Raw genomic sequence first — 21,114 nt, forward strand, 5'->3', positions numbered from 1 at the left:
AGAACCACTATCTAGACCCAATGAGATGGTGACCCCAGAATTCAGACACTAGGAACAAGGCCAATGACTCCAGGGTTATGAGACTTGACTTAAAGAAGCCAGGAAAGGGTGAAAAGCTCTAGAGCTGAGCTTCTCCACAGAGCCTCCCCCACCAAAGAACAGATAGGATTTCAGACGGCAGGGGCCTAGGAGAGGGGTCCCTTGGACTCATGAAGAACGGTCCAGCTGACACTCTTTGGGTTTCCTAATTCCATCTGCCACATTCCCCAGATAGGCTTTCCCATATGGATGCAGGATCCTCAGGCAGCCACCTCCATACAGGCACCTGTGTCCCTTAGAGCATTATCTGCTCCTCACAGTTTGTTCTGAAGGAAATGATATCTTTAGCCTTCCATGTGTTTACTGGGATGACCCAAAGTCATCTGGGTTTCTCCTGCAGCCACTTTGCCGAGAAACAACAAATCTGACACGTGCTTCCTTGAAAGGATCTCTTCATGCTTCTCCCCACCTCCCCAAGGCAGGGCCTGGTTCCTGGTCGCTCCTCTTTCTCACCGATACCCCAGCCTCTCCATAGGCTCCCATCTCTTCATTTGCTGCTTCCTCATGGTCATTCCTTGGCTCAGAGGTGTCTGAAGCCTTCTGGGACCAGCAGCAGAGGCCTCAAACCTTTTCTCTACATGCCGATAGATAAAGTAGGCTCCCTTGAGGGAAGCAGAATGAACCCCACTCACTTTGTCACTTCAGGACAGTCTCGGGCCACTGCCAAGAGAGCCTGACAGCTTCCACAGGTGCTTAGGGAATGCCTGGACCCAGGATAAAGTCCAGAGAACTTGCCTTTCTGTCACCACCCTCAACACCCCCCCCTACAGGCTGCCCCCTGGGCCTGAGGACTCCACAGGTCATCCCACTCACAACGAGACTCTGCTGCTCCCTGGTCAGCACTCGGCTAGCTCTACACCACAGCGGTCCTGCCCTCCGACACTCGGCTTTCCTTCTCTGGGGCATGGGGCCCTCCACTGAGAATAGAGTAAATTACACTTTAGATTGCATTGTCCTTCACTGCCGCAAATTTTGCTACTTGTTTCTGAAAATATTTTGAGTATGACCTCTGGTCTTGACTTCAAGGTCCCTGAGAGCAGGGCTCAGATTCCCTCATCAAATATCCAGAACAACCTGGAAGCAGAGTACCATCTCCATACCGGAGAGACCAGGCCTCGAAGGAGGAGGCCCACTGCACCCTGCAGGGTTTCCTGAACTCTCCATGCCCTTGCCCACACCATGCCCTCTACCTCCCGTTCACTTAGAAAACTCTGGTTCATACCTCAGACATCCACACTCACCTCTGCCATGGAATATTCCACTATTTCAAGTAGAGTCTTTGCCAGGACCCCAGGTTCCAACGGCACCTCCTCTTCTCTGTCTGTCCTTCCACACAGCGACCTGCCTGTGGCCCCCAGACAGATCAAAAATAGGGGTGCCCGTCCTAGGCCCTCTTCTCCATATACTGTATTTCTCTATTTTAACTGCCTCCACTGCTCACTCTCTTGTTCAAAGCCTGTAATTGGGGTACCTGGGAGGCTCAGTAGGTTAAGTAGCCCACTCTTGATTTCAAGATCTCAAGGTCCTGGGGTGAACTCCATGCTCAGCAAGAAGTCTGCTTCTCCCTCTTCCCCTCCCTGCACTCGAGGGCTCTTTCTCTGAAATAAATAAATCTTAAAAAAAAAAAAAAAAAAAAAAAAAAAAACCTTAATTGAAATTAAGGCTCTGAAAGCCCAAAACTTCTTATCCCAAAAACCTTTTTTTTTTTTAAGACCTTATTTATTTATTCATGAGAGACACGGAAAGAGAGGCAGATACAGGCAGAGGGAGAAGCAAGCTCCCTTTGGGGGGCCTGATACAGGACTCAATCCCAGGACCCAAGGATTATGTCCTGAGCTGGAGGCAGATACTCAACCTGAGCCACCCAGGCGTCCCTCAAAAATACTTTCTTCAAACAATCGTGTGAAGAAAGCAGATACTTATAGCCAACAACAGAACTGCTCTGATAAAGGAGAGAGACAGAGCCAGAAGTTGGAGGAGGAGGCTCAATCCCAGGACCCTGAGATCATGACCTGCGCCCAAGGCAGGTGCTTCACCAGCTGAGCCACCCAGGTCCCCCAGAAGCTGCATTTAAAGGAGTGTCCAAAAAATAAAAATAAAAATAAAAATAAAAATAAAAATAAAAATAAAGGAGTGTCCCAAGGTTGTTTGGTTTATTCTCTCTTGCTTTGCTTTGAGTTGGGCTGGAATTTTTCTTACTGTGTCCTAGAGAAAGTCTGAGAACCACTGATTGTAGTCTAAGTTCCTTGGGGGCAGGGACTGGGTTTCCGGAGGCATCATCAATACAGATATGTGGGCAGCCCAGGTGGCTCATAGTTTAGCGCCGCCTTCAGCCCAGGGCCTGATCCTGGGGACCGGGGATCGAGTCCCGCATTGGGCTCCCTGCGTGGAGCCTGCTTCTCCTTGTGCCTCTGCCTCTCTCTCTCTCTCTCTCTCTCTCTGTGTGTGTGTGTGTGTGTGTGTGTGTGTGTGTGTGTGTGTGTGTGTCTCATGAATAAATAAATACTTTTAAATTTAAAAAAAAAACTTTAAAAATTCATTTAAAAAAATACAGATATGTCCATGACTCCGTCACCTCAGGGACATGCAAAAGAACCAGAGACAAAGGCCATGGGGCTACTTCAAGGGGGCTACTCTCCACTAGGAACAGGACTCCAGGTTCACCTGCATGCACCCCACCCCCCACCACATGAGCCCCTCTGGACCCCTGACCATACCACGTCCTGCAGGGACCCCTCCCAACCTCCATCCACTCTCTCAGCCTTGCCTGTGATTCTCTTCCCCCCATTCTCTGACTGCTTTACAAACCCTCCTGCTTCACCCAACAGAGTTCCCTCCCCTTCTCTCCAGACTCCCCAGGACCCACATCCGTATTTCTCAATTCCCACATTGTACTGAATGCAAGGGTCTCTATCTTATTCTCACTGGTTCCACCGCAGGCAGCTCCCTCCTTAAACCCTCACAACCAGACACAGTACCTGGCACAGATGAGGAGTAATGAATCACAGGGAGAAAAGACCCATGTGAAAGAACTGACCCATGAGTTGGAGGTACTAGGGCCTCCGCTTCAAGATCCATTATCAGTTCTCCATATGGCTCTGGAGAGCCACTCATAGTCTCAGGTCCAGGAACAGCCAGAAATGATGGAGATGAACACATTGTATTCAATACAAGTATGAGGTGATAACAGAATTGCAGGTTGATTTGTTGCTGAGGGAGTAGACTATAGAAGCCCACCAAGGAGGCAACAAATGTACTGAAAACAGCTCTGGGCAACCGTTCTATTTACTATCTTGAATTCTTTGAATGGAAGAACTTTCCCTCCACAAGTGGGCTATTTGGTTATCCTGAAACACAGCTCATACCAGAGAAGCAGAAGAAATGCTTAATTCCTTCTCTTTAATCACAATTTCCAGAGAAGTGAGATGAGGACGCTGACGACCACCAATGACATCCTGGCATTCATTAAGGCTGTGTCCCCACCCTCCCAATCATCTATCCCTTCCTCCTTCCTTTTCTCTCATCCTTAGGAATACTTGGATTTTCACATATTCATTTGTCTTTATAAATAGCTGACTCTTTTACCTTATTATATAACCTCACGAGCCCTTGACAGAATTCTTGATTTATGGTTCACCAACATGTCCAAGCTTACCTCATCTATCTTCTGGCCCAGTTTTATACTTTTTAATATTATTTTAGTTGATATACTTCCCATTTCTCTCTGAATTGGGGATAAGGAAAAGTTGTGTTAGCAATAACAATGGATTAAACTGTCCTGGAGAGGCCTTCATTCATGAATTAATTACCAATGGGTCTCTGAAGAATTGAAGATCAGCACTAAAACTTGCAGGAATAAATATGAGCAATACTAAAGAAAAATGAGCCTTGAATCAGACAACGGTTGAGGGGAGGGTGTTCACCCTCAGCCTCACCTAGTTCACTCACTGCCCTGGGAGAGTGGCCACAAGACTGCCAGGTCATAAGCCCACTCTTATATCTGCCTCAGTTCCACCCCCAAACTTCCTCAGATTTGAGTTCTGTCCCAGCCATTGTTCCTGGGACTATCTGGCATCTTCTTCCATCCTGGGACCTTACTCCAGCCTTACCAGGAAACTCCTGATCTTCCCCAGAAACACATGAAATCCTGCTTGCCTCCATCAACCCCAGTGCTTCCATGATTTCTGTGCCCTATCTCTCTAACTTTTGCTTTTCAAAATAAAACTAGTTTTATATCACTGGTTTAAAAAGTAATGCCTATTCATTAAAAATAAGATCATAAAACATGGTGGCCTAACATAGTTTCATCATCCAGAGGTATCTCCTTGCAGAGTTATTTTCTATATATTTTCATATGAGAAGCAATTTAACAAAAAAAGTCAAGTCACTACAAATACAAGCTGCAAGCATATTCTTGATACTATTTCATTTATTTAAAAAATATTTGTGGTACCTGGGTGGCTCAGTCAGTGAAGCATCTGCCTTCGGCTTGGGTCATGGTCTCAGGGTCCTGGGATTGAGTCCCACATAGGTCTGTCTCCCTGCTCAGCAGGGAATCTGCTTCTCCATCTTTTCCTCTGGCTTCCCCTGCTTGTGCACTCTCTTTCTCTCTCTCTTTCTCTCTCTCCTCTTTCTCTCTCTCTCTCTCTCCCAAATGAATAAACAAAATCTCTTTTTTTAAGACTTTATTTATTTATTCATGAGAGACACAGAGAGAGGCAGAAACACAGGCAGAGGGAGAAGCAGGCTCCATGCAGGGAGCCCGATGCGGGACTCGATCCCCAAACTGGGATTTGCCCTGAGCCAAAGGCAGATGCTCAACCACTGAGCCACCCAGGGATCCCGAATAAATAAACTCTTAAAAAAAAAAAATAACTGGGTTTGAAGCTTAGAAAAAAGAGCATTCTGACACCTCACTGATGTAAAGTTTATATTTATAGCAAAAGACCCAGAGAACTCCACTTCCACAGAACATTCCAGAGAATGTCAGGCTGAGGATGTCCTCCAAATAGTTTCCTCATTTCTCCCTCATGTTCTCAAACTTGTCGTACTGAAACTCCAGCAGTTTCAGAAACTGCCTTTAGGAAACCACATCACCTGGATCTAACTCCAGCATCCAGATATAATTTCTTCCTGGCGATGAGCCCTGTCTTGCTGCATCACTCACCCAGGCAGAGCCACACTGTAGCTGGGTCAGGATGGCCAATCGGCCACTGTCCGTCAAGTGCCTCCTATGTGACCGTGCCAGGAAGGACTGGGCACAGCAGGCTGGCCAAGGCCATCGGCACCAGGAGCAGTGCTGAGGGAGCAGCCATGCCCACGGTCAGGTGCTCATCCTGGGGCAGGTAAGAGTAAGGCAGTATGTCTTGGAGCACCACCGGGTTGAGGTGGCAGTAGGGAAGGGGCAGTGGTCAGACTGGTGTGGCTGGACGTGAAGGCGGCAGTAACACCAAGGACCGACTGGCCTCCATGGCCTTCGCAGGGAACTCTGAACTTCCCAAGTCCTTCCATACCAATAACCTGGTCCCCGTTGACTCACTAGCTCTGTGCAGCTATCATGAAATAAAGTGTCCACTTCCAAGACAAGGAAGGGGGTTGCAGAAATGTTTGCAAGAAAACCACAAGAGCACATGCGTCAGCTGCCCAGGCCAAGACCCGGGTCACTGCACCGCCCAGCCAGAGAGGAGAGATGACCCCATGGGGAGAAAAGAACTGGACTAGTTCTCAGGGATGCAGGACCCCCCCTCCCTGCACACACACACACACACACACACACACTGGTGAAAGCCCACAAGGCAAGTTGTCCCCAAGCAGACTGAGCGAGCATCCTCAAGGACAGGTAGGTGGGAGCAGCCTCGGCAGGGACCTGTCTTCTCCAACAGTCTCCTGCCCAGGGGCCAGAAACCAGCCTCACCCTCCTCTGAATCCCTCACCATGAACCCACCTCCCAGACATCCTCCTCCTGACGCTTCCAGCCAAACCAAGAAACCTGAGCCGCCCGCCTCACTCCCATCTGCTACCCACCCACCTCCCACCGAGGACAAGTGACACCAGAACCAAAGGCTCTGCCAGAGTTGGGACACCCCTGTGGGCAGCCCTGGTCTACCTCACCGCCGTATGGCAGGCTCCGCAATTATCCTGATTTTAGAGAGGAGACAACTGTGAAAGAGAGGAAGTGGTGTTCCATGTGTTCCATGTGTTCCAAAAACACATGCCAGGCAAGGAGAGAGCTAGGGCTCACGTCTCCACCTGCACAGCCACAGTTCTGCTGGTGACAGGCCTGTCACTCGGGACACTAAGTTCAGCTGTGCATGTGTTCATTCCACAAACCTAAACTAACAGGGTGCTGTCTCCCTCACTGTGACCTCAAAGCTGAGAACAAGGCTGTTATATGTCTACACAACCACCTTCAAGGCAGGAGGTGACTTGATCCATCCCTCACCTCAAGGGTAGGGAAGACTGGGGTGCTCAGAGAGACGAGTAAACTGGAATGCTGGCAGGGTGTGTCCTCGTTCCCCACCCCACACCCCATGGAGGGTGAGGGCAGGGTGCTTCCCCTCTCCCTAACCCAGGCGAGAGCCACTCAGAGAGCTCTGGCTGCGTCCTACAGAACTGGCACCCACCAGCAGTGATTCCTGACTCATAGCCAAGACCTACAGGGAAGAAGCGTCCTGCACAGCAGCAGATGGGGAGAAATGTCTCCAGAGCGGTGTGACTGCAACCCCAGTAGCCGGGTGGCTGCTCAGGACCTGCAGCCACATGTGCACCCCCACAGAAGGGGGATGGCCTACCAGACAGGGTGGCCCCAGTGAAGAGTCTGTGGAGACTTTTGTTGGAAACCAGGGGCAGCTCTGACAAACCCACAAGAATTACTCCCACCACCCAATGAGGATGCCAAGGCCAGATTATAAATACATTGGGAAGAGAGAACTTTGTGGTCTCACTTTCTCCTCTCACCTGCCTGGAGGGCCAAAGCTCCCATGGAGCAGGAAGGAGGCACCGGTGAAGATGCTGCCCTCACCCTCTCCCATGGCAGCTTCCCCAAGATCAGGGGTGGGGGAACGAACCTCTGACTGGGGCTTTTCCCATCTGAAGACGGAAAGGCTATGAGACCAGAAGGATTTCATTCAGGGGTAGAGAAAAACGATGGCCAAGAAGGGGTTATTGGAGAACACTTGGAGGGGACAGGCTGGTCCACTGCACCTCACAAGTCCCATGCACTCATTGAGCTGCTTATAATAGTAAGTGCCTGCATTAGGGCAAGCACCATGTCGGGTAAAGGCACAGAGCACCCTGTGTGCCCACCAGAGCTGGGACTGTCCACCAACCCCTCAGCAGCAAGAATGAGCCCTCACTGTGTTCCTGATGACTGATGGGTTTGTGGGGCTTTGTGGGACTGCAGTCCTACATGAAAACCTCACCCCTAGGTCCTGCCTCCAACCCACCACACTCTCCAGGGTGGAAAGGAGTTCATCCCTTCAACAAAGATTCATCAAACACCTATTGTGTAGTAGGTTCTGTGCTCAACAAACATGAGGATGACATGGTCCGTGGCACTGAATAGGTCACAGTGGGTATCAGGAGTGGGGCTGGAGCTGGAAGCGGTCAGGCTTGCAGAAGGATTGTCACACTCTCATGTGATAAGGACAGGCATAGAGGACTGTGGGAGCTCTTACCTGTGCCTGGGATCCGATATATCATAAAGGATAACCTGAGGGGGCTGCCAGGAAACACAGGGGATTGCATGAACTTGGCAAGATCAGACCAGACAAGTGTCTGGTCTGTGAGTAGCCCTCCTTTCTACTCACAGAGAGCAGCAAGTTTATCACAAGGGCTCCATTCTCTCTCCCTCTCTCTCTTTTTTTAAGATTTTATTTATTTATTCATGAGAGACACAGAAAGAGAGGCAGAGATATAGGCAGAGAAAGAAGCAGTTTCCCTGCAGGGACCCCGATGCAGGACTCAATCCCGGAACTCCAGGATCATGCCCTGAGCCAAAGGCAGACGCTCAACCACTGAGCCACCCAGGCGTCCCACAGGGGCTCCAAGGGCTCCACTCTGATGACCTCTCCCAAACCTGATCACACCCCACAGGCTTCACCTCTCTAGGTACCATCACATTGGAGATTAGGACTTCAGTATAGGAATGGGGGAGGAGGGAACTGTATTCAATCCATAGTAGAAGCTGGTATGATTTTAAACAAAGACAAATTTGACAGCAATGTAGGAGAACTAAGGCCAAGATGTCTAATTCAACTTTTTCCTTACCCTGTGGGGCTGCAGTCACTAGCACTGTGTGGCACATCCCTAAAGAGGAGCAGAATGCTCTGGTTTCTGCTCCAGCCAGCCAGTGTCCAAAGATCTGGCCATCTGCCAGGCTGTCCATGGCAATCATGCTACCTCAGGCCTCTCAGGGAACTCCCAGGGGACAGATGGCACTGAGCGGAGCAGCCAAAGGACTGGCAACCAGACCATCACCAGGTTGCTCAGAGCCTCTCTCCCGTGGAAGCGCCTGGGTTCTAGGCCCCAGTGCAGCCTGATCCCCCAGGTCACTCATTCCCAACCCTGTGCTCTAACCCTTGAATGGGAGCACAGAAGGAGGAGTGCGTACAATTTTTCCCCAAACTGGGGACAAGGGATGGGGAAACAAACACACACAAACATATGCACATGCACACACACAGTTTGTTTTAGAGGCTTTTCCAGTTTCTTGGAGAAGTTTTACTTACCAAAGTCAGTAATTTCCTGATCGAGCTCTGGATCACACATTTGTGTGTTCCTAAACTAAAGCTGTGGCTCTGAGCTGTGCACAAGGACACTTCTCAGAACATACAATAATAAACTGGAGCTGGACTTATGCCACAGAACTGACTTTTTCTGGTAATGACTCACACTCTTGAGACTAACTCCCAAGTAAACACTGTGTTTATGAGAATATTTATTTACGCCCACATAATCTGTGACTGAAATGGACACCCAGAAATGATCTAGATGTCTGAAATAAATGGACGTCAACAGGAAGGAGCTGTGTGCTGTCACTGAAAAGGTAATTATACACTTAGGAAGATTTGGTAAGAAAACAGAAATATTTGTTTATCTTTGCGGGGGATGCATTAAGGAATTTGACCCATTTCTGGAGGCAGTTTCCTCAGGGCAGACTGTGAACATCTTCCCTCCCCCAAGAGACTGAGAGTGGATGCAGGCATCTTGCTTAGCTGGGAATGTGACTGTTGCTTGTTTTAGGGAATAAATGATTACAATGTCTGTTTTCTGTATTTCAGAATTCTGCTATATTGTACAATTTTTAGGGATCAAACATTAGCATCTTTGTTGGTATAGCAATGCTACTTCAGTATTTTTTAAAGTCTGAAATTTTAATCCTTTATATATTGAGATGTTCCTAAGAATTATAGATATTAAAACTTCAAATCAAAGATTCACTCTACTAGAAAGCATTCTTCTACACCTTCATAATCTATAAGAGGAGAAAGAAAATGCAATCAACAAGCAAAGTCCCCACCTCAAGAATTATTCTTATCTCTGAGCAGGTGATGGATGGACATTTCAGCGCTGAAACTAATACTAATTACTCTGAATTGGAATCTCTATCCATAAATGAAGTAATTAAGGGAGACAAAGCAAATAAATATTTTTCAATACAGAAACTATATAGCTTATGATTAACAACAGACTGCATGCCTCGAAAAAAATTCAAAAGCATCTCATTGATCAAACAAGAAATGGGATTATGTGGGACACCTGGGTGGTTCAGCTGTTGAGCATCTGCCTTCGGCTCAGGTCTTGATCCTGGGATCTGGGATCGAGTCCCACATCAGGCTTCCTGCATGAAGCCTGCTTCTCCTGCTGCCTGTGTCTCTGCCTCTCTCTGTGTCTCTCATGAATAAATAAATAAAATCTTAAAAAAAAAAAAAAAAGAAATAGGATTATGTGAAGATGGTGTCAGCCAACCCCACCCCTGTTGACCTGAGCGTAGAATCAGTGTTTCCAGCAGCAGAGGACACACCACAGCCCAAAAACAGCTCCAGTGATGAAGATGGTCCTTTCTTTAAGATATCATTTCACCTTCACTTTCAAAGTTAATTTTCTTTATTTTTGTAAAGCATTTGCTTTTTGTATGATTTTTATTAATTTGATCAATTTATTTTTTTAAGATTTTATTTATTTATCTGAGAGAGAGCAAGAAAAAGAGAGAGCACAAGCAGGGGGAGGGGCAGAGGGAGAAGCAGACTCCCCATTGACCAGGGAGCCCAACCTGGGGCTTGGTCCCAGGACCCCAGGATCATGACCTGAGCTGAAGGCAGATGCTTCACAGACTGAGCCACCCAGGGACTAATTTTATAGACTTATTTGGATCAGAATAGTAATGGTTCAGTGGTTGAGCATCTGCCTTGGCTCAGGTCATGATCTCAGGATCCTGGGATCGGGCCCCCATGTTGGCCTCCTTGCTCAGTGGGAAACCTGTTTCTCCCTCTCCCTCTGCTGCTCCCCCTGCTTGTGCTCTCTCTCTTTCTCTCTCTCTCGTCAAATAAATGGGTAAAACCTTAAGAAAAAAAAAAGGGAAAGGAAGGAAGAGGAAGAAAGAAAGAAGAAAGAAAGAAAGAAAGAAAGAAAGAAAGAAAGAAAGAAAGAGAAAGAAAGAAAGAAAGAAAGAAAGAAAGAAAGAAAGAAAGAAAGAAAAAGAAAGAAAGGACGAACACAGAGACCAGACAATGATTCCACTTGGAGGGAAGGAGATAGGATGGGGAAGGCCATCCAAGAGGTTGAAACATAAAGGTAACAGTCGAGGGTTTTGTGCCATGATTCTTACATCTTAGATGTGTTCTACAAATCATTTTGTATACTCTCAATATGTAATTAAGACATGTAGAAAAAAAGATGAAGAAAGAATGGCCAAACTATGTCATGATAAGATGCACACTAGGGGCGCCTGGCTGGCTCAGTTGGAACAGTACGCAACTCTTGTCCTCTGGGTCGTGCATTTGAGCCCCCTGTGGGGGATAGAGATGGCTTAAATAAAGAAAAAAAAAATTTTTTTAAAGGCACACTTGTGCACTGACAAGGGGCTGGCGAAGGCCCAGCTCTGATCCCATGCCCAAGTAGAGGCTCTTACCTCCCTTTTCACTCAAATGGGGCTGATAACCCATAGCACATGCAGGTCTTCTGAGGATTACAAAAGACAATGGATGTTAAAGTGTCTGGTAAAAACAAAAGTGCTACACCAAAGTAAGGTGGCCTTATTCTTACTAATTCCAGATTTGCTGGGCAAGGAACAGAGAGCTCCATTCTGTGACTCAGTCCTCTCCCCTTCCTGGGCCCACCCCAGCTCACAAACACAGCAGCTTCATGCAGGGCCATGAGGTAGAAGAATTAACATCAATTATACACAGCAAACAGAAAAGGACCCTGAGCTAGGTGAATGAGGTCACACTGCCACTTCCACCGTCCCACCCACCGATGGGTGACCTAGACTCCCATCAGAACCTCTCCCCTTGAGCAGCTCCGGTGGCTCAGCAGTTTAGCGCCACCTTCAGCCCAGGGTGTGATCCTGGTGACCCGGTTCGAGTCCCACATCGGGCTCCTTGCATGGAGCCTGTTTCTCCCTCTACCTGTGTCTCTGCCCCTATCTCTCTCTCTGTGCCTCTCATGAATAAACAAATAAAATATTTTTTTAAAAAAAGGAACCTCTCTCCTCCTGTTAGCCCAGACCGCTTCACGGAGTGAGCTCCAAGCGTTCACTTCAACTTTACATCAGAGTCAAATACAATAAAAATGAATAGTTCATGCATCCACTACCCCTAAGAACATGACTGCACCCACCAGATAGCATTGGAAATGTTGCTTCCTCCCACCACCATCACCTCCAAAACAAAACCTTTAAAATCATACCCTGGGCTGCCTAGCTGGCCTAGTCAGTAGAGCATAGGACTCTCGGTCTTGGGATCTTGAGTTTGAGACCCACATTGTATGTACGGATAATTGAAAAATAAAATCTTTTAAAAATTGTCATACTCCCAAAGCAAACAAAAAGATTTGCTATTTATTCAGGGTTTGTTTTAATTTTTAAATCCTCTTTCCCATTCCCTCCACTACTGTGGAGAAGCAGAAGCCAAAGAATAATCCTGTTTATTCAGCAGGCGGACTGTGCATGTTTGTAGTCTCACTTCAGCCTCTTGGTCCTCCAGCCAGCAGAGCGCCCCAGAAACACAGGGGTGAGCCTGGCCAGAGCAGCTCCTCCCTGGGGAGGGGTCTTTACCTGCTGAGACAGCTCCCCCTCTCACTTTGCACCAAGGTCTTTTCACCCCTGAAAGAGGGGAAGAGGTTCAAATTCTGACTTTGCAAAAGGCCTTCCTTTCACTGACTCACTCACATAGGTGCCTCGTAGACAAAGTTGAGTTGTTTATGTAGGAATCTATGCTGGAGCCACTGACATCCCCTGGGTGGCCAGATACTGTCTCCCTCTTCATAAGAGGAACTCCCTGAGCACCAGAGCTGTGGCAGCTTCCATCCCCCAGGCTCCTCCCCTGGGGTTCAAGAGAACCCATACCGGTATCCCCCAGCACCCTGCTGTCTGCCCACAGGATGGTGAGGGTGAACGCCCCATGCTCCAGGGGCCACCCCCACAGGCAGGGAGGGTACTTTTCCAGATGGAGTTGGAAGGACCCCGCCAAGGCTGAGATGAGGCTTTTCAGCCTGTGGGGGCTGAGTCCCTGGCTGGTGATTCTGACTCCCTGAGGGGCAGGAGGGGTTACTAGAGGACTCGTTGCCCTTTCTCCCCATCGTAGCCCGTTGCCCGTTCTCCCCTGTTCACTCATTGTAGCCCGTAGCCCGTACAGAAGGACGACAATTCCACCAAGTTGGGCCCCCAGGAAGTGGGGGAGGAAGAGGGGAAGGAGGATGTGGTCTCCCTCCAAAGTGCCCAGAACTTACAGAGGAACTTGTCTGGCTCCGACTAGGCCTGGAGGGCAGAGAACAGTGACAAATGCCCCATTGCCCTGAGATACAGTTTACCCCCACACCCCATACCCTGAAACCACAAATACAAACAATGGATTCACACAATAATTCAATTAGTCATCCTCCCTGATAGGGGCTGAGAGCCAGGCTTGGTTCCCATGAAATGACTGGGGTGATTCATTCTGAGGCTACAGGGATGGGCTCACTGAATACTGATCCAGAGGCCAGAAGCTGTGGCTAGCCTGCCCCCCCCACCATCCCAAGCACCCCCTGCAGCTACTCAGACCTCCAACCCAATGCAAAGAACACTTACACACTGAATACGGAGACAGTATGCCCCCCCTTCAACTGGGTGGTGGGCAGCTGCCATGGACGCAGCCATCCAGTGTCCCGGGTGGCCTCTCCAGCCAGGCTCTGGGCCTGCCAGATGTGGCCTCTCTGCCTCCGCTTCACTGCGGCACAGCCAGGGCCAAACAGGCAACTCGATCATCTTCAGGGGTTCAGGGCCCCGACTAGCCACGCAAGGGAACAGGCAGAAGGAAATGTAAAAAACCCTAAACGTCCTTGTAATCTGCAGTGCCTTGAGGCCAGCAGAGCAGAACCTTCCTCTAGGAAGCTCCTGGCTGTCTCAATGCCCTGCTGGAGGGAAAAACAGCCTTAGCTGGACAAAAGCAATGCCCCCAGGATCCTGTGAATCTCCTTTAGCTGATAAAGATCCTTCTGGAACTTCTCTTTACTTCCCCCAACCTCAATAATCAATTGCACTATCCCGTCCCTGTGCATTAACAAAACCACCTTTTTGCACCAAAGAAATCTCAAGAATTCTTTCTTGGCTCCAGACCTTGCCAACCTCACCAACATCCCAAAAGTACAGCACCCGGACTTTCTCTGCCCCAATCCAGACCCATCAGGGCCAGGTTCAGGCACCATTTCCTTCTCCACTCCTCTTGGTCCCATCCCAGAAACCTTTCTCCTGGGAACCATGTGAGCCTTCACCCAGAGTGGGACCCTTTTCGAATCCATGTAAAGGCATCTTATGACCTAGCAGTGGCCTCATCAGGGTGGCCCCAAGTGTGGGGCCTTGCAAGTCACCCCCGGAGGTGACTGTGAGCAAACTCTGATGGCTGGTGCAGCAACCAAGCAGAGCGGGACATAAATCACTAGGCTACCAGGACACAGAGGAAGACTTGACCAAAGAAAGGTATTTATTGAACAGTTACCCAGCACTGGATCTCAATTAGGCAGGCCCGATGGAGGGTGGTGTCTCCACCTTCCTGCTGTATGCTCAGCCCTTGAGGGCGTCATTATAGATCAGAGCCAAGGCCCCCAGGAAGGTGACGTACTCCTGGAAGTTCACCACCTGGTCCTTGTTTCTGTCCAGGTCGTCCATCAGCTTTGCAATGTCAGCATCCTGCAGCTTCTAACGGGACAGAATGGGAAATCCAGACTCAATGTGAGGAGAGCCTGAGGTTCTCTTCCTCTCCTCCTCCAGGCAGCCCTCCCTCATGCAAGTAGCTCTGCACTCTCCCTGTCACCAAAGATGCGAGTCCACCTTGGGCTGGTTCTCCACACCTGCTCCTCATTGGGGGCAGGTACCAGGCTGAGAGTATCAAGTATCGGGAAGTGACCAACCGTCTCAGTGAGCGTCCCAGTAACTGTGAGTCAGATGCACCTGGCACCTCTCCCTCTCCTCACCCTGCTTCTAGGGCCTAGGGGAGACTTAACTCACCGGGCCAATGGTCAGCTCCTTCTGGATCAGCTCCTTCAGCTCCTTCTTGCTCAGAGTGTTCTTGTCGCCTTCCTTGCCCGAGTACTTATGGAAGATGGCCACAAGGAGGCCAATGGCCTGATCCAGGGGGCACGCCATGGCTGGGCACTGGGCTGGGAGCTGGGGGCGCAGAGGCTGCTCAGTGCTGGAGGCCCCCCCCGCCCACCCACATTCCCCAACAGCTGTGTCCCCACCCGCGTCGGGGTCCCCATCAGGAGTCAGCCCAGGGCTTGAGGGGAGGGAGAGGCACTCTGGAGGCCCGCAGGAGGGAGGTGGCCAAGGAACCAACCGGACGGCAGCGAGAGCGGCCCGGGGGAAGCTGGGGAGCCTGAGGGGACCCGCACACGCCCCCGCAGCCCGGGGCCCCTCGGGCCGGGGCGGGCGCCTGCTGGGCGCGCAGGGACTCACCGCTCGGCGGGAGAGCGTCCAGGGACCGACGGGCGGCGGCCTGCGCGCCTTTTAGCGGCGGGGAGCGAGGGCCGGCGGCCGGAGCCCACTCCCCCCGCCCCCAGGCCCCCAGCCCCGCCCTGCCCCCCCTCGCCCATGTCCCCCCAGCCCCGCCCCCAGCCCCTCCCGCGCCCCCACCCAAGCCCGCAGGGCGCCCGCGTCTACAGGACACACCCCGGGGCGGGCCGGGGCAGGGGGGGCGCAGCCCTCCGCGCCTCCCGCTCGGGGCTGTTCCGGGTTCCGCGTTCCCAGGGTGGAGCGGGGATCGCAGGGGAGACCGCTGCGGGGCCGTGACACCGAGGTCCCGGCCAACACCACAGCCCACGGAGGGGGGCGGGGGTCCCCAGAGGGTGTCGGGTCAACCCTAGCTGAAGGAGAGGGAGCAGCCAGGTCTATAGGATATGACTCAAAGGGCATCTACAGCACCCACCCCTCAACAGAAGCAAGTTCCCGCCCGCACCCCACAGCCCTCCGTCCCCGCCCGCAACCCCACCCTCACCCCCATAGCCCTTCCTCCGCGCCGCCCGCACCCCCACAGCCCAGCCTGGAATCCCACCTGCAAGCCTCTTGCGAGGCAGCACTTGCTGACCAGCCCTGGCCTTACTTAGCTGCTCTCCAGTGAAAGGATTTTCACAGTGGGGAGTGGAGACAACAGAAAGCACAGATTGGGGTGGGGTGGGATGGGGTGGGGTGGGGTGGGCTTGCTGGGGGAAGCTGGCATGGGGTAGCCTCAGGCTGGCTTGTCCACCACTGCCCTCAGGACCCTCCCCAGTACCTGTGCTCCTCAAAGCACTTCATCTTAGCTTTCTCTGAAAGGCAAGTGAAAGCCTGCCCCAACTTCCCCATCTCCCTGAAGGGCAGAACTAAGCCCAGGAAGCCGGGTGGCATCCACACTGGGAAGGGCAGGAGGTAGGTGACCCTAACGCCCCGAGGCTCAGTTCAGGGAGAAGTCCTGCCTCACCCGACCCACCCCCAGCCCAGGTGGACAAGACATCTGCAAAACCAGCCAGGAATGGAAAAAATCTTTATTTCCTCTGCTGGAAGGGAAGGCAGAAGCAGGGTCCATCCAGAAGGGAGAGCAGGGCCAGGGGCCAGGGAGTGTCTGGGAGACAGCTGAAGAGGCCAGGGGCAAGGGGCTGAGCCCTGGTCATTTATCTTCCTCCAGGAAGAAGTCGTTGTAGGCCATGCACAGTGTGGTCAGGAACACCGTGTACTCCTTGAAGTCGATCTCCTGGTCACTGTTCTTGTCCAAGGTCCTCATCAGATCATCGATGCCGCTCTCTTTCATCTTCTTCAAGAGCACAGGGAGAGGGACAGGTCAGCCACCCCATTCAGCCCTGCCCCCCAGTGCACGGTGCCACCCACCCCTGGGAGGACAGCCTCAGGGTGACCCTCAGCTGGTTCAGCAACACTGAACATCTCAACCCCCACGGTGTCCCCAGCCCACACCCAGCACAAGGCCTGGCACCATGTGGTGACCTGACTCCTAGTCTGAGCAAATATCCAGAGGAAAGCTGGTCCACCCTCCCTTTTCCTCAGCACTTCCCACCATCCAAAGAAAGAATCATCTGGACTTTATACAATATCTAACAGAAATGCTTTGGTGACTATGTGGCACTGAGCATGATCCAGACTTCTGTCCCCACAGTGGGTAGCTGAGAACTGACCCCGACAACACTCCAGGAGAGCAGTGTTGGGGCCGAGCAGCCACTGCCACCTCCCTTTCTGGGGGGCACAGCCATATGGAGATGAATCCCTGGCTCAGCCACACTCCGTCTGTCCCCTGCTCTCCCAGCCCTGCTCCACTAGGAGGATGGAGACAGGGCCCTTGGGTGGGACAGGAAGACAGACAGACACATTCTGCCCTCCCCTCTTTACTGCCCTCAGCTCCCACTTTTCCACAGGAGACGGGCGTCAGGAGAGATGGAGATGGAAACAACATCTCTGTGCTGTGGTCCTTGCCCCCAGACTGGGCTCCTGTTAAACTCAGGCCTACCCCAGGGCCTCTGTCCCCCGTAATTAACCCCTAGGGGATCTGTGGCCCCTCCCCTCGCCCTCATTAACTCCAGAATGCAGGGAGCCTGGCAGGCAAGCCAGAGGGCAGGCCTGGTGAGACCCACACCTGCTCCATCCAGTCCCCAAAGGAAGGCTCTCTCTGAGGAGGCCACCAAGGTTGACCATGTGACTGGAGAGGCCTCAAGACTGGATTTTCAGGGGAAAAGGAAGGACTCAGCCTCTTACTCGCTGAGTGTCCTTAGACAAGCTAGATAATGTTTCTGAGCCTCTTTTTTTTTTTTTTTTTTACCCATAAAAATAATATAACTTCCTCATAGGCCCTCCCCTCCGTCAGCCGCCTCCCAGCTTCTCCATCTGGCAAGAAGCAATCTGTTTCCTTCCAACCTTGTGTTCACACTCCAGCAGAATGATCCTTTTTGTTCCCATGTCAGTGCCAGCTGAGAGCCCCAGCTGTGCCAGGCATGCAGGTGGGTGCCCTGCCCTTGCTCTAGCTGGGCGCCCTGGTGCCTCATGCCCCATGGCTCCTCACACAGGCTCTCCCATGGCTGATGGGCTCCTTGACCGCTAACCCCTCACACGGGCTATAATTCAGCCTCTGACACTGCCCTCCCTCCTTCTCAGTGAAACCCAGTTCCTCCCACACACACACAGAGGTCTTGCATCTGTTGGCCCAAGATTGGCACCTTCTTCACCACAGGGGTTCCCTTTGGCCACCCTTCTCCTGGCTGAGACTAGAGCACTCAGAGAATGGGTGTGGGTCCTTTCGGCTGGGTCTCTACAGATGCAGAACTGAGGCTTCCTCCTTCGCAGGAGGGGAGCCCCTGACAGTGGAATGTAATTCCACTTTTTTCCTCCTCCCCCATGCTGTGCACAGGGAGAACTCAGGTCTTTGGCTGCAGGTGACAGTCACCTACCTCTCCAAGACACAACTCCTTCTTGATCAGCTCCTTTAGTTCCTTCCTGCTCAGGGTCAGTTTGCTGCCTTCTCTCCCAGAATATTTATGGAAAGTGCTGACCATAGTGGTCAGGGCCTTCTCAAGAGGAGTCTCCATCAGTGGGTACCTCTGGAGGGTGAAGGGAGAGAGAAGGATTACCTCCCCGGGAAGCCAGACCTTTTGCTTTCCCCATCACTAGCCCAGCCCTGAGGCTCTCTCTCAAGGACCAGAAACTAGAACCCAGGTTGAAACAGAACTTACCATCAAGTGGACTCAAATGTCCCAGAACAGGTTGTATAGTAAGACCTGAAGCAAATGTGGAGCAGCTAGACCCATGAGACCAGCCAGCCCCAAAGGAGCTGCATGTTCCAAAAATGCTGGAAAGGGCTCTAGGTGTAGATGACAAGAGGACCTCCCCAAAAGATAAACTGGTGGTAAGGGCCCCTGGCCCACAGAGCATGGGCACTCATTTCCTAAGCACCCTCCTTTGCCCCAGTGCCTGAATCACTGGATGACAGAGTGTGTCCTCTTGTACAAGGGGAGGACCGGGCAAAGAGAGAGTCCAGGGCTTGGAGGGGGCTGGGGTTGGAACTGGGAGATATGGTCTCAGCAGGAAATAGGGGAGAGGTTACTGGACTTGTCCAGCTGGTCTCCATCTCTGGCCCAGAGAAATGCACACACGACTGGCACCAAGTGGGTTGGGCGCATGGAAATCTCCGGAATCTGAGATTGGACCCAAAGATTGGGTTGGATGTGGTCCTCCTCGTCCATCAACACAGCCACATCCACCCAATCCATCCACCTTCCATCCATCCACCATGGAAGGCAGACTCAGACTCAAAAACCACTTCCTCTTTGGAAGGGACTATACCCCCCAACACGTGGGGATTCCAGGTTAATCTGTGTGGAGTCAGAGCAAGGAGGAAAGAGCAGCTGGTTCCCTCCCTCAGCCTGAAGCCCACCTAGTGATTCTTGAACTGGATCCATCAGTGACCTCTCGGCACCCCAAAACCTCAGCTTAGCCTCCCCCAGGAGACTCAGCCAGGACCACAGGGAAGGAGGGGCTTCCGGACATCTGCAACAGAGCCCCTTCTCAAGAAATTCTGAGAAGCACAGCTTCACACTTGGCCGTCCTTTCTGAGCAAGTGCCCACTCATGCCTGGCCTTCTTTGGTGGAGGTCCCAAGGCTTGTCATCGCCCACTTGCCCCACCACAGAGAGGAGCCAGGAGGTGAGAAGGAAGGACTCACCTGGGAAGGAGCCAGCAGACAGAGCACACAGCAGAAACACACTCCCTTCTACACTCCCTGCCTTTGTTTCCTTGCTCTAATCCCCAGGAAACCAGGGCAGGGAAAGAGCCAATGAGAATGGGTGGGGACCCGAGGAGGCCTCCTGGGACGGGGCTGAGGAAAAACCCCTCTGCCAGTCTTGCCTCCCTCCTTTCCCAAGGGGAAGGGACACCTAGAGTTCATTGTGCCACACACAGCTTCAGGGCCAACCAAAAACCAGCACTCAATCTGTTGGGACAAGGGGATGGAAAAGAAACCAGCTACTCTGGGAACACGACCCAGGAGTGTGGGCCAAATATAGGGACTGTGCTCGTGCCCGAGGCCACTGTCCACACCAAGAGCAAAGCAAGCTCACCTGGAGATGGGAATCCATGAGGGAAGATGTATCCTGCCAAGGGCACTGTCAAAGTCATTAGTGAGGATAGAGCCTATGGCGTTTGCAGAGTTTTTAAATAAATGATTTCTCTCAGCCTCAGTGGTCTTCATGGGAAAGATTTGTCAGACTTGGAATGGAAGCCTAGGATCAGGGTCCGGGGAAGGCACACAGAATGGGGAGGCCAGGCAATGCGGTGGGGGTGGGTTGGAAGCAGGTTCAGGGTGTGTGAAGGAAGGGGACAGGGTCAGGACGAGTCCTCTGAATCCCAGGAAATACATAGCTCTACCAACCAACCAGTTCAGGTCTGAGAACAGAGCCAACTTGGGGTTTGTTGTGGTGCCATGGCCCCACCTGGCCTGTCTGGGCTCTCCCTGCCCCGCTGTGCTCTGTGTCTCACCACCATACACCCCCCACACCCCCGCCCCTGCAGGGCTGCAGAGGCAGCAGGGACTGGTTGCCCAGCAACGGGACTTTCCAAGGCAGAGTGCTGCAGGCCCAGGGGAGGGCTCCCTCCGACCACAGAAGGGGAGGAGGCGGCTGCTTCCTGGACCCAAATCCTCCCCAGGCCTCTGCAAGTCACATCTGCAGGAATATCTGAGTCACCTGCCCTCTGCTCTGACACTTGAGAGAAAAACAGGATGGAATGAGAAGGAAGGAGGAGAGCTTGAAAGGTCAAGGGGACCAAGCCTCCTGCTGAGGACATGACCTTCGGAGGCCCCCAACCCACCCCAGCCTGGCCTGGTCGGCTGACCTCAATCACCTGCCTGTGACCAGAAGGGACACAACATCATTCCTGATATTTTCTGGGGGAAGAACAATGTCAATTTCATTTATCAGATCCGGTGTCTGGAATTTCATCTCCAAATTTATGGCCATTTTCAGCTCCAAAGTTATGGCCACCTCCCACCACCTCCCTCGCTCTCACCACAGCCACAATCCTCCACTCATCCCTTTGAGGTCCTTTGTCCTTCTCTGGAGGACCATGACCCTAACTGCTAACAACCCTCATCCCAGGATCTCTGGGGCAGGAACAAAGGTCAAAGGGGTGATATCCTGGGGCTGCTGCAATGGTGTGGCCTCCAGAACCTCACCATGGACAGGCTGGACTCACCCATCCCTGGGTTGGAAGCCAGGCACTGATTCAGCCCCCTGTCCCAAGGCACCCAAACCCCATTCCAGACCCCAGCAGGCGCACTACAGACAGTCTTCT

At 51.8% G+C, this 21,114-nt stretch overlaps 2 protein-coding genes across 4 annotated transcripts; both read right to left on the bottom strand.

The window, feature by feature from the left end:
- Window positions 1-14,258: 14,258 nt before the first annotated feature.
- Window positions 14,259-15,419, bottom strand: S100A6 (S100 calcium binding protein A6). Its single transcript, XM_041763934.1, has 3 exons — window positions 15,251-15,419; window positions 14,804-14,962; window positions 14,259-14,494 (listed from the first exon to the last, which is right to left on the bottom strand). Exons 2-3 carry the CDS (start codon window positions 14,939-14,941, stop codon window positions 14,360-14,362), a joined length of 273 nt encoding a protein of 90 aa, XP_041619868.1. The 5' UTR covers window positions 14,942-14,962; window positions 15,251-15,419; the 3' UTR covers window positions 14,259-14,359.
- Window positions 15,420-16,311: 892 nt separating this feature from the next.
- Window positions 16,312-19,534, bottom strand: S100A5 (S100 calcium binding protein A5). 3 transcript variants are annotated; one of them, XM_041721900.1, is made up of 3 exons: window positions 19,490-19,534; window positions 18,220-18,369; window positions 16,312-16,580 (listed from the first exon to the last, which is right to left on the bottom strand). In XM_041721900.1, the coding sequence occupies exons 2-3, from the start codon at window positions 18,355-18,357 to the stop codon at window positions 16,437-16,439; spliced, it is 282 nt and encodes a 93-aa protein (XP_041577834.1). In that variant the 5' UTR covers window positions 18,358-18,369; window positions 19,490-19,534; the 3' UTR covers window positions 16,312-16,436. The 3 variants fall into 3 exon arrangements, with proteins under 3 accessions (XP_041577834.1, XP_041577823.1, XP_041577841.1); XM_041721889.1 differs by lacking the exon at window positions 19,490-19,534 and adding an exon at window positions 18,502-18,710; XM_041721907.1 differs by lacking the exons at window positions 18,220-18,369; window positions 19,490-19,534 and adding an exon at window positions 17,690-17,839.
- Between the last annotated feature and the right edge of the window lie 1,580 nt (window positions 19,535-21,114).

Source organism: Vulpes lagopus, chromosome 1, assembly GCF_018345385.1.
Source record: "Vulpes lagopus strain Blue_001 chromosome 1, ASM1834538v1, whole genome shotgun sequence".
NCBI classification, from domain to species: Eukaryota; Metazoa; Chordata; class Mammalia; order Carnivora; family Canidae; genus Vulpes; species Vulpes lagopus.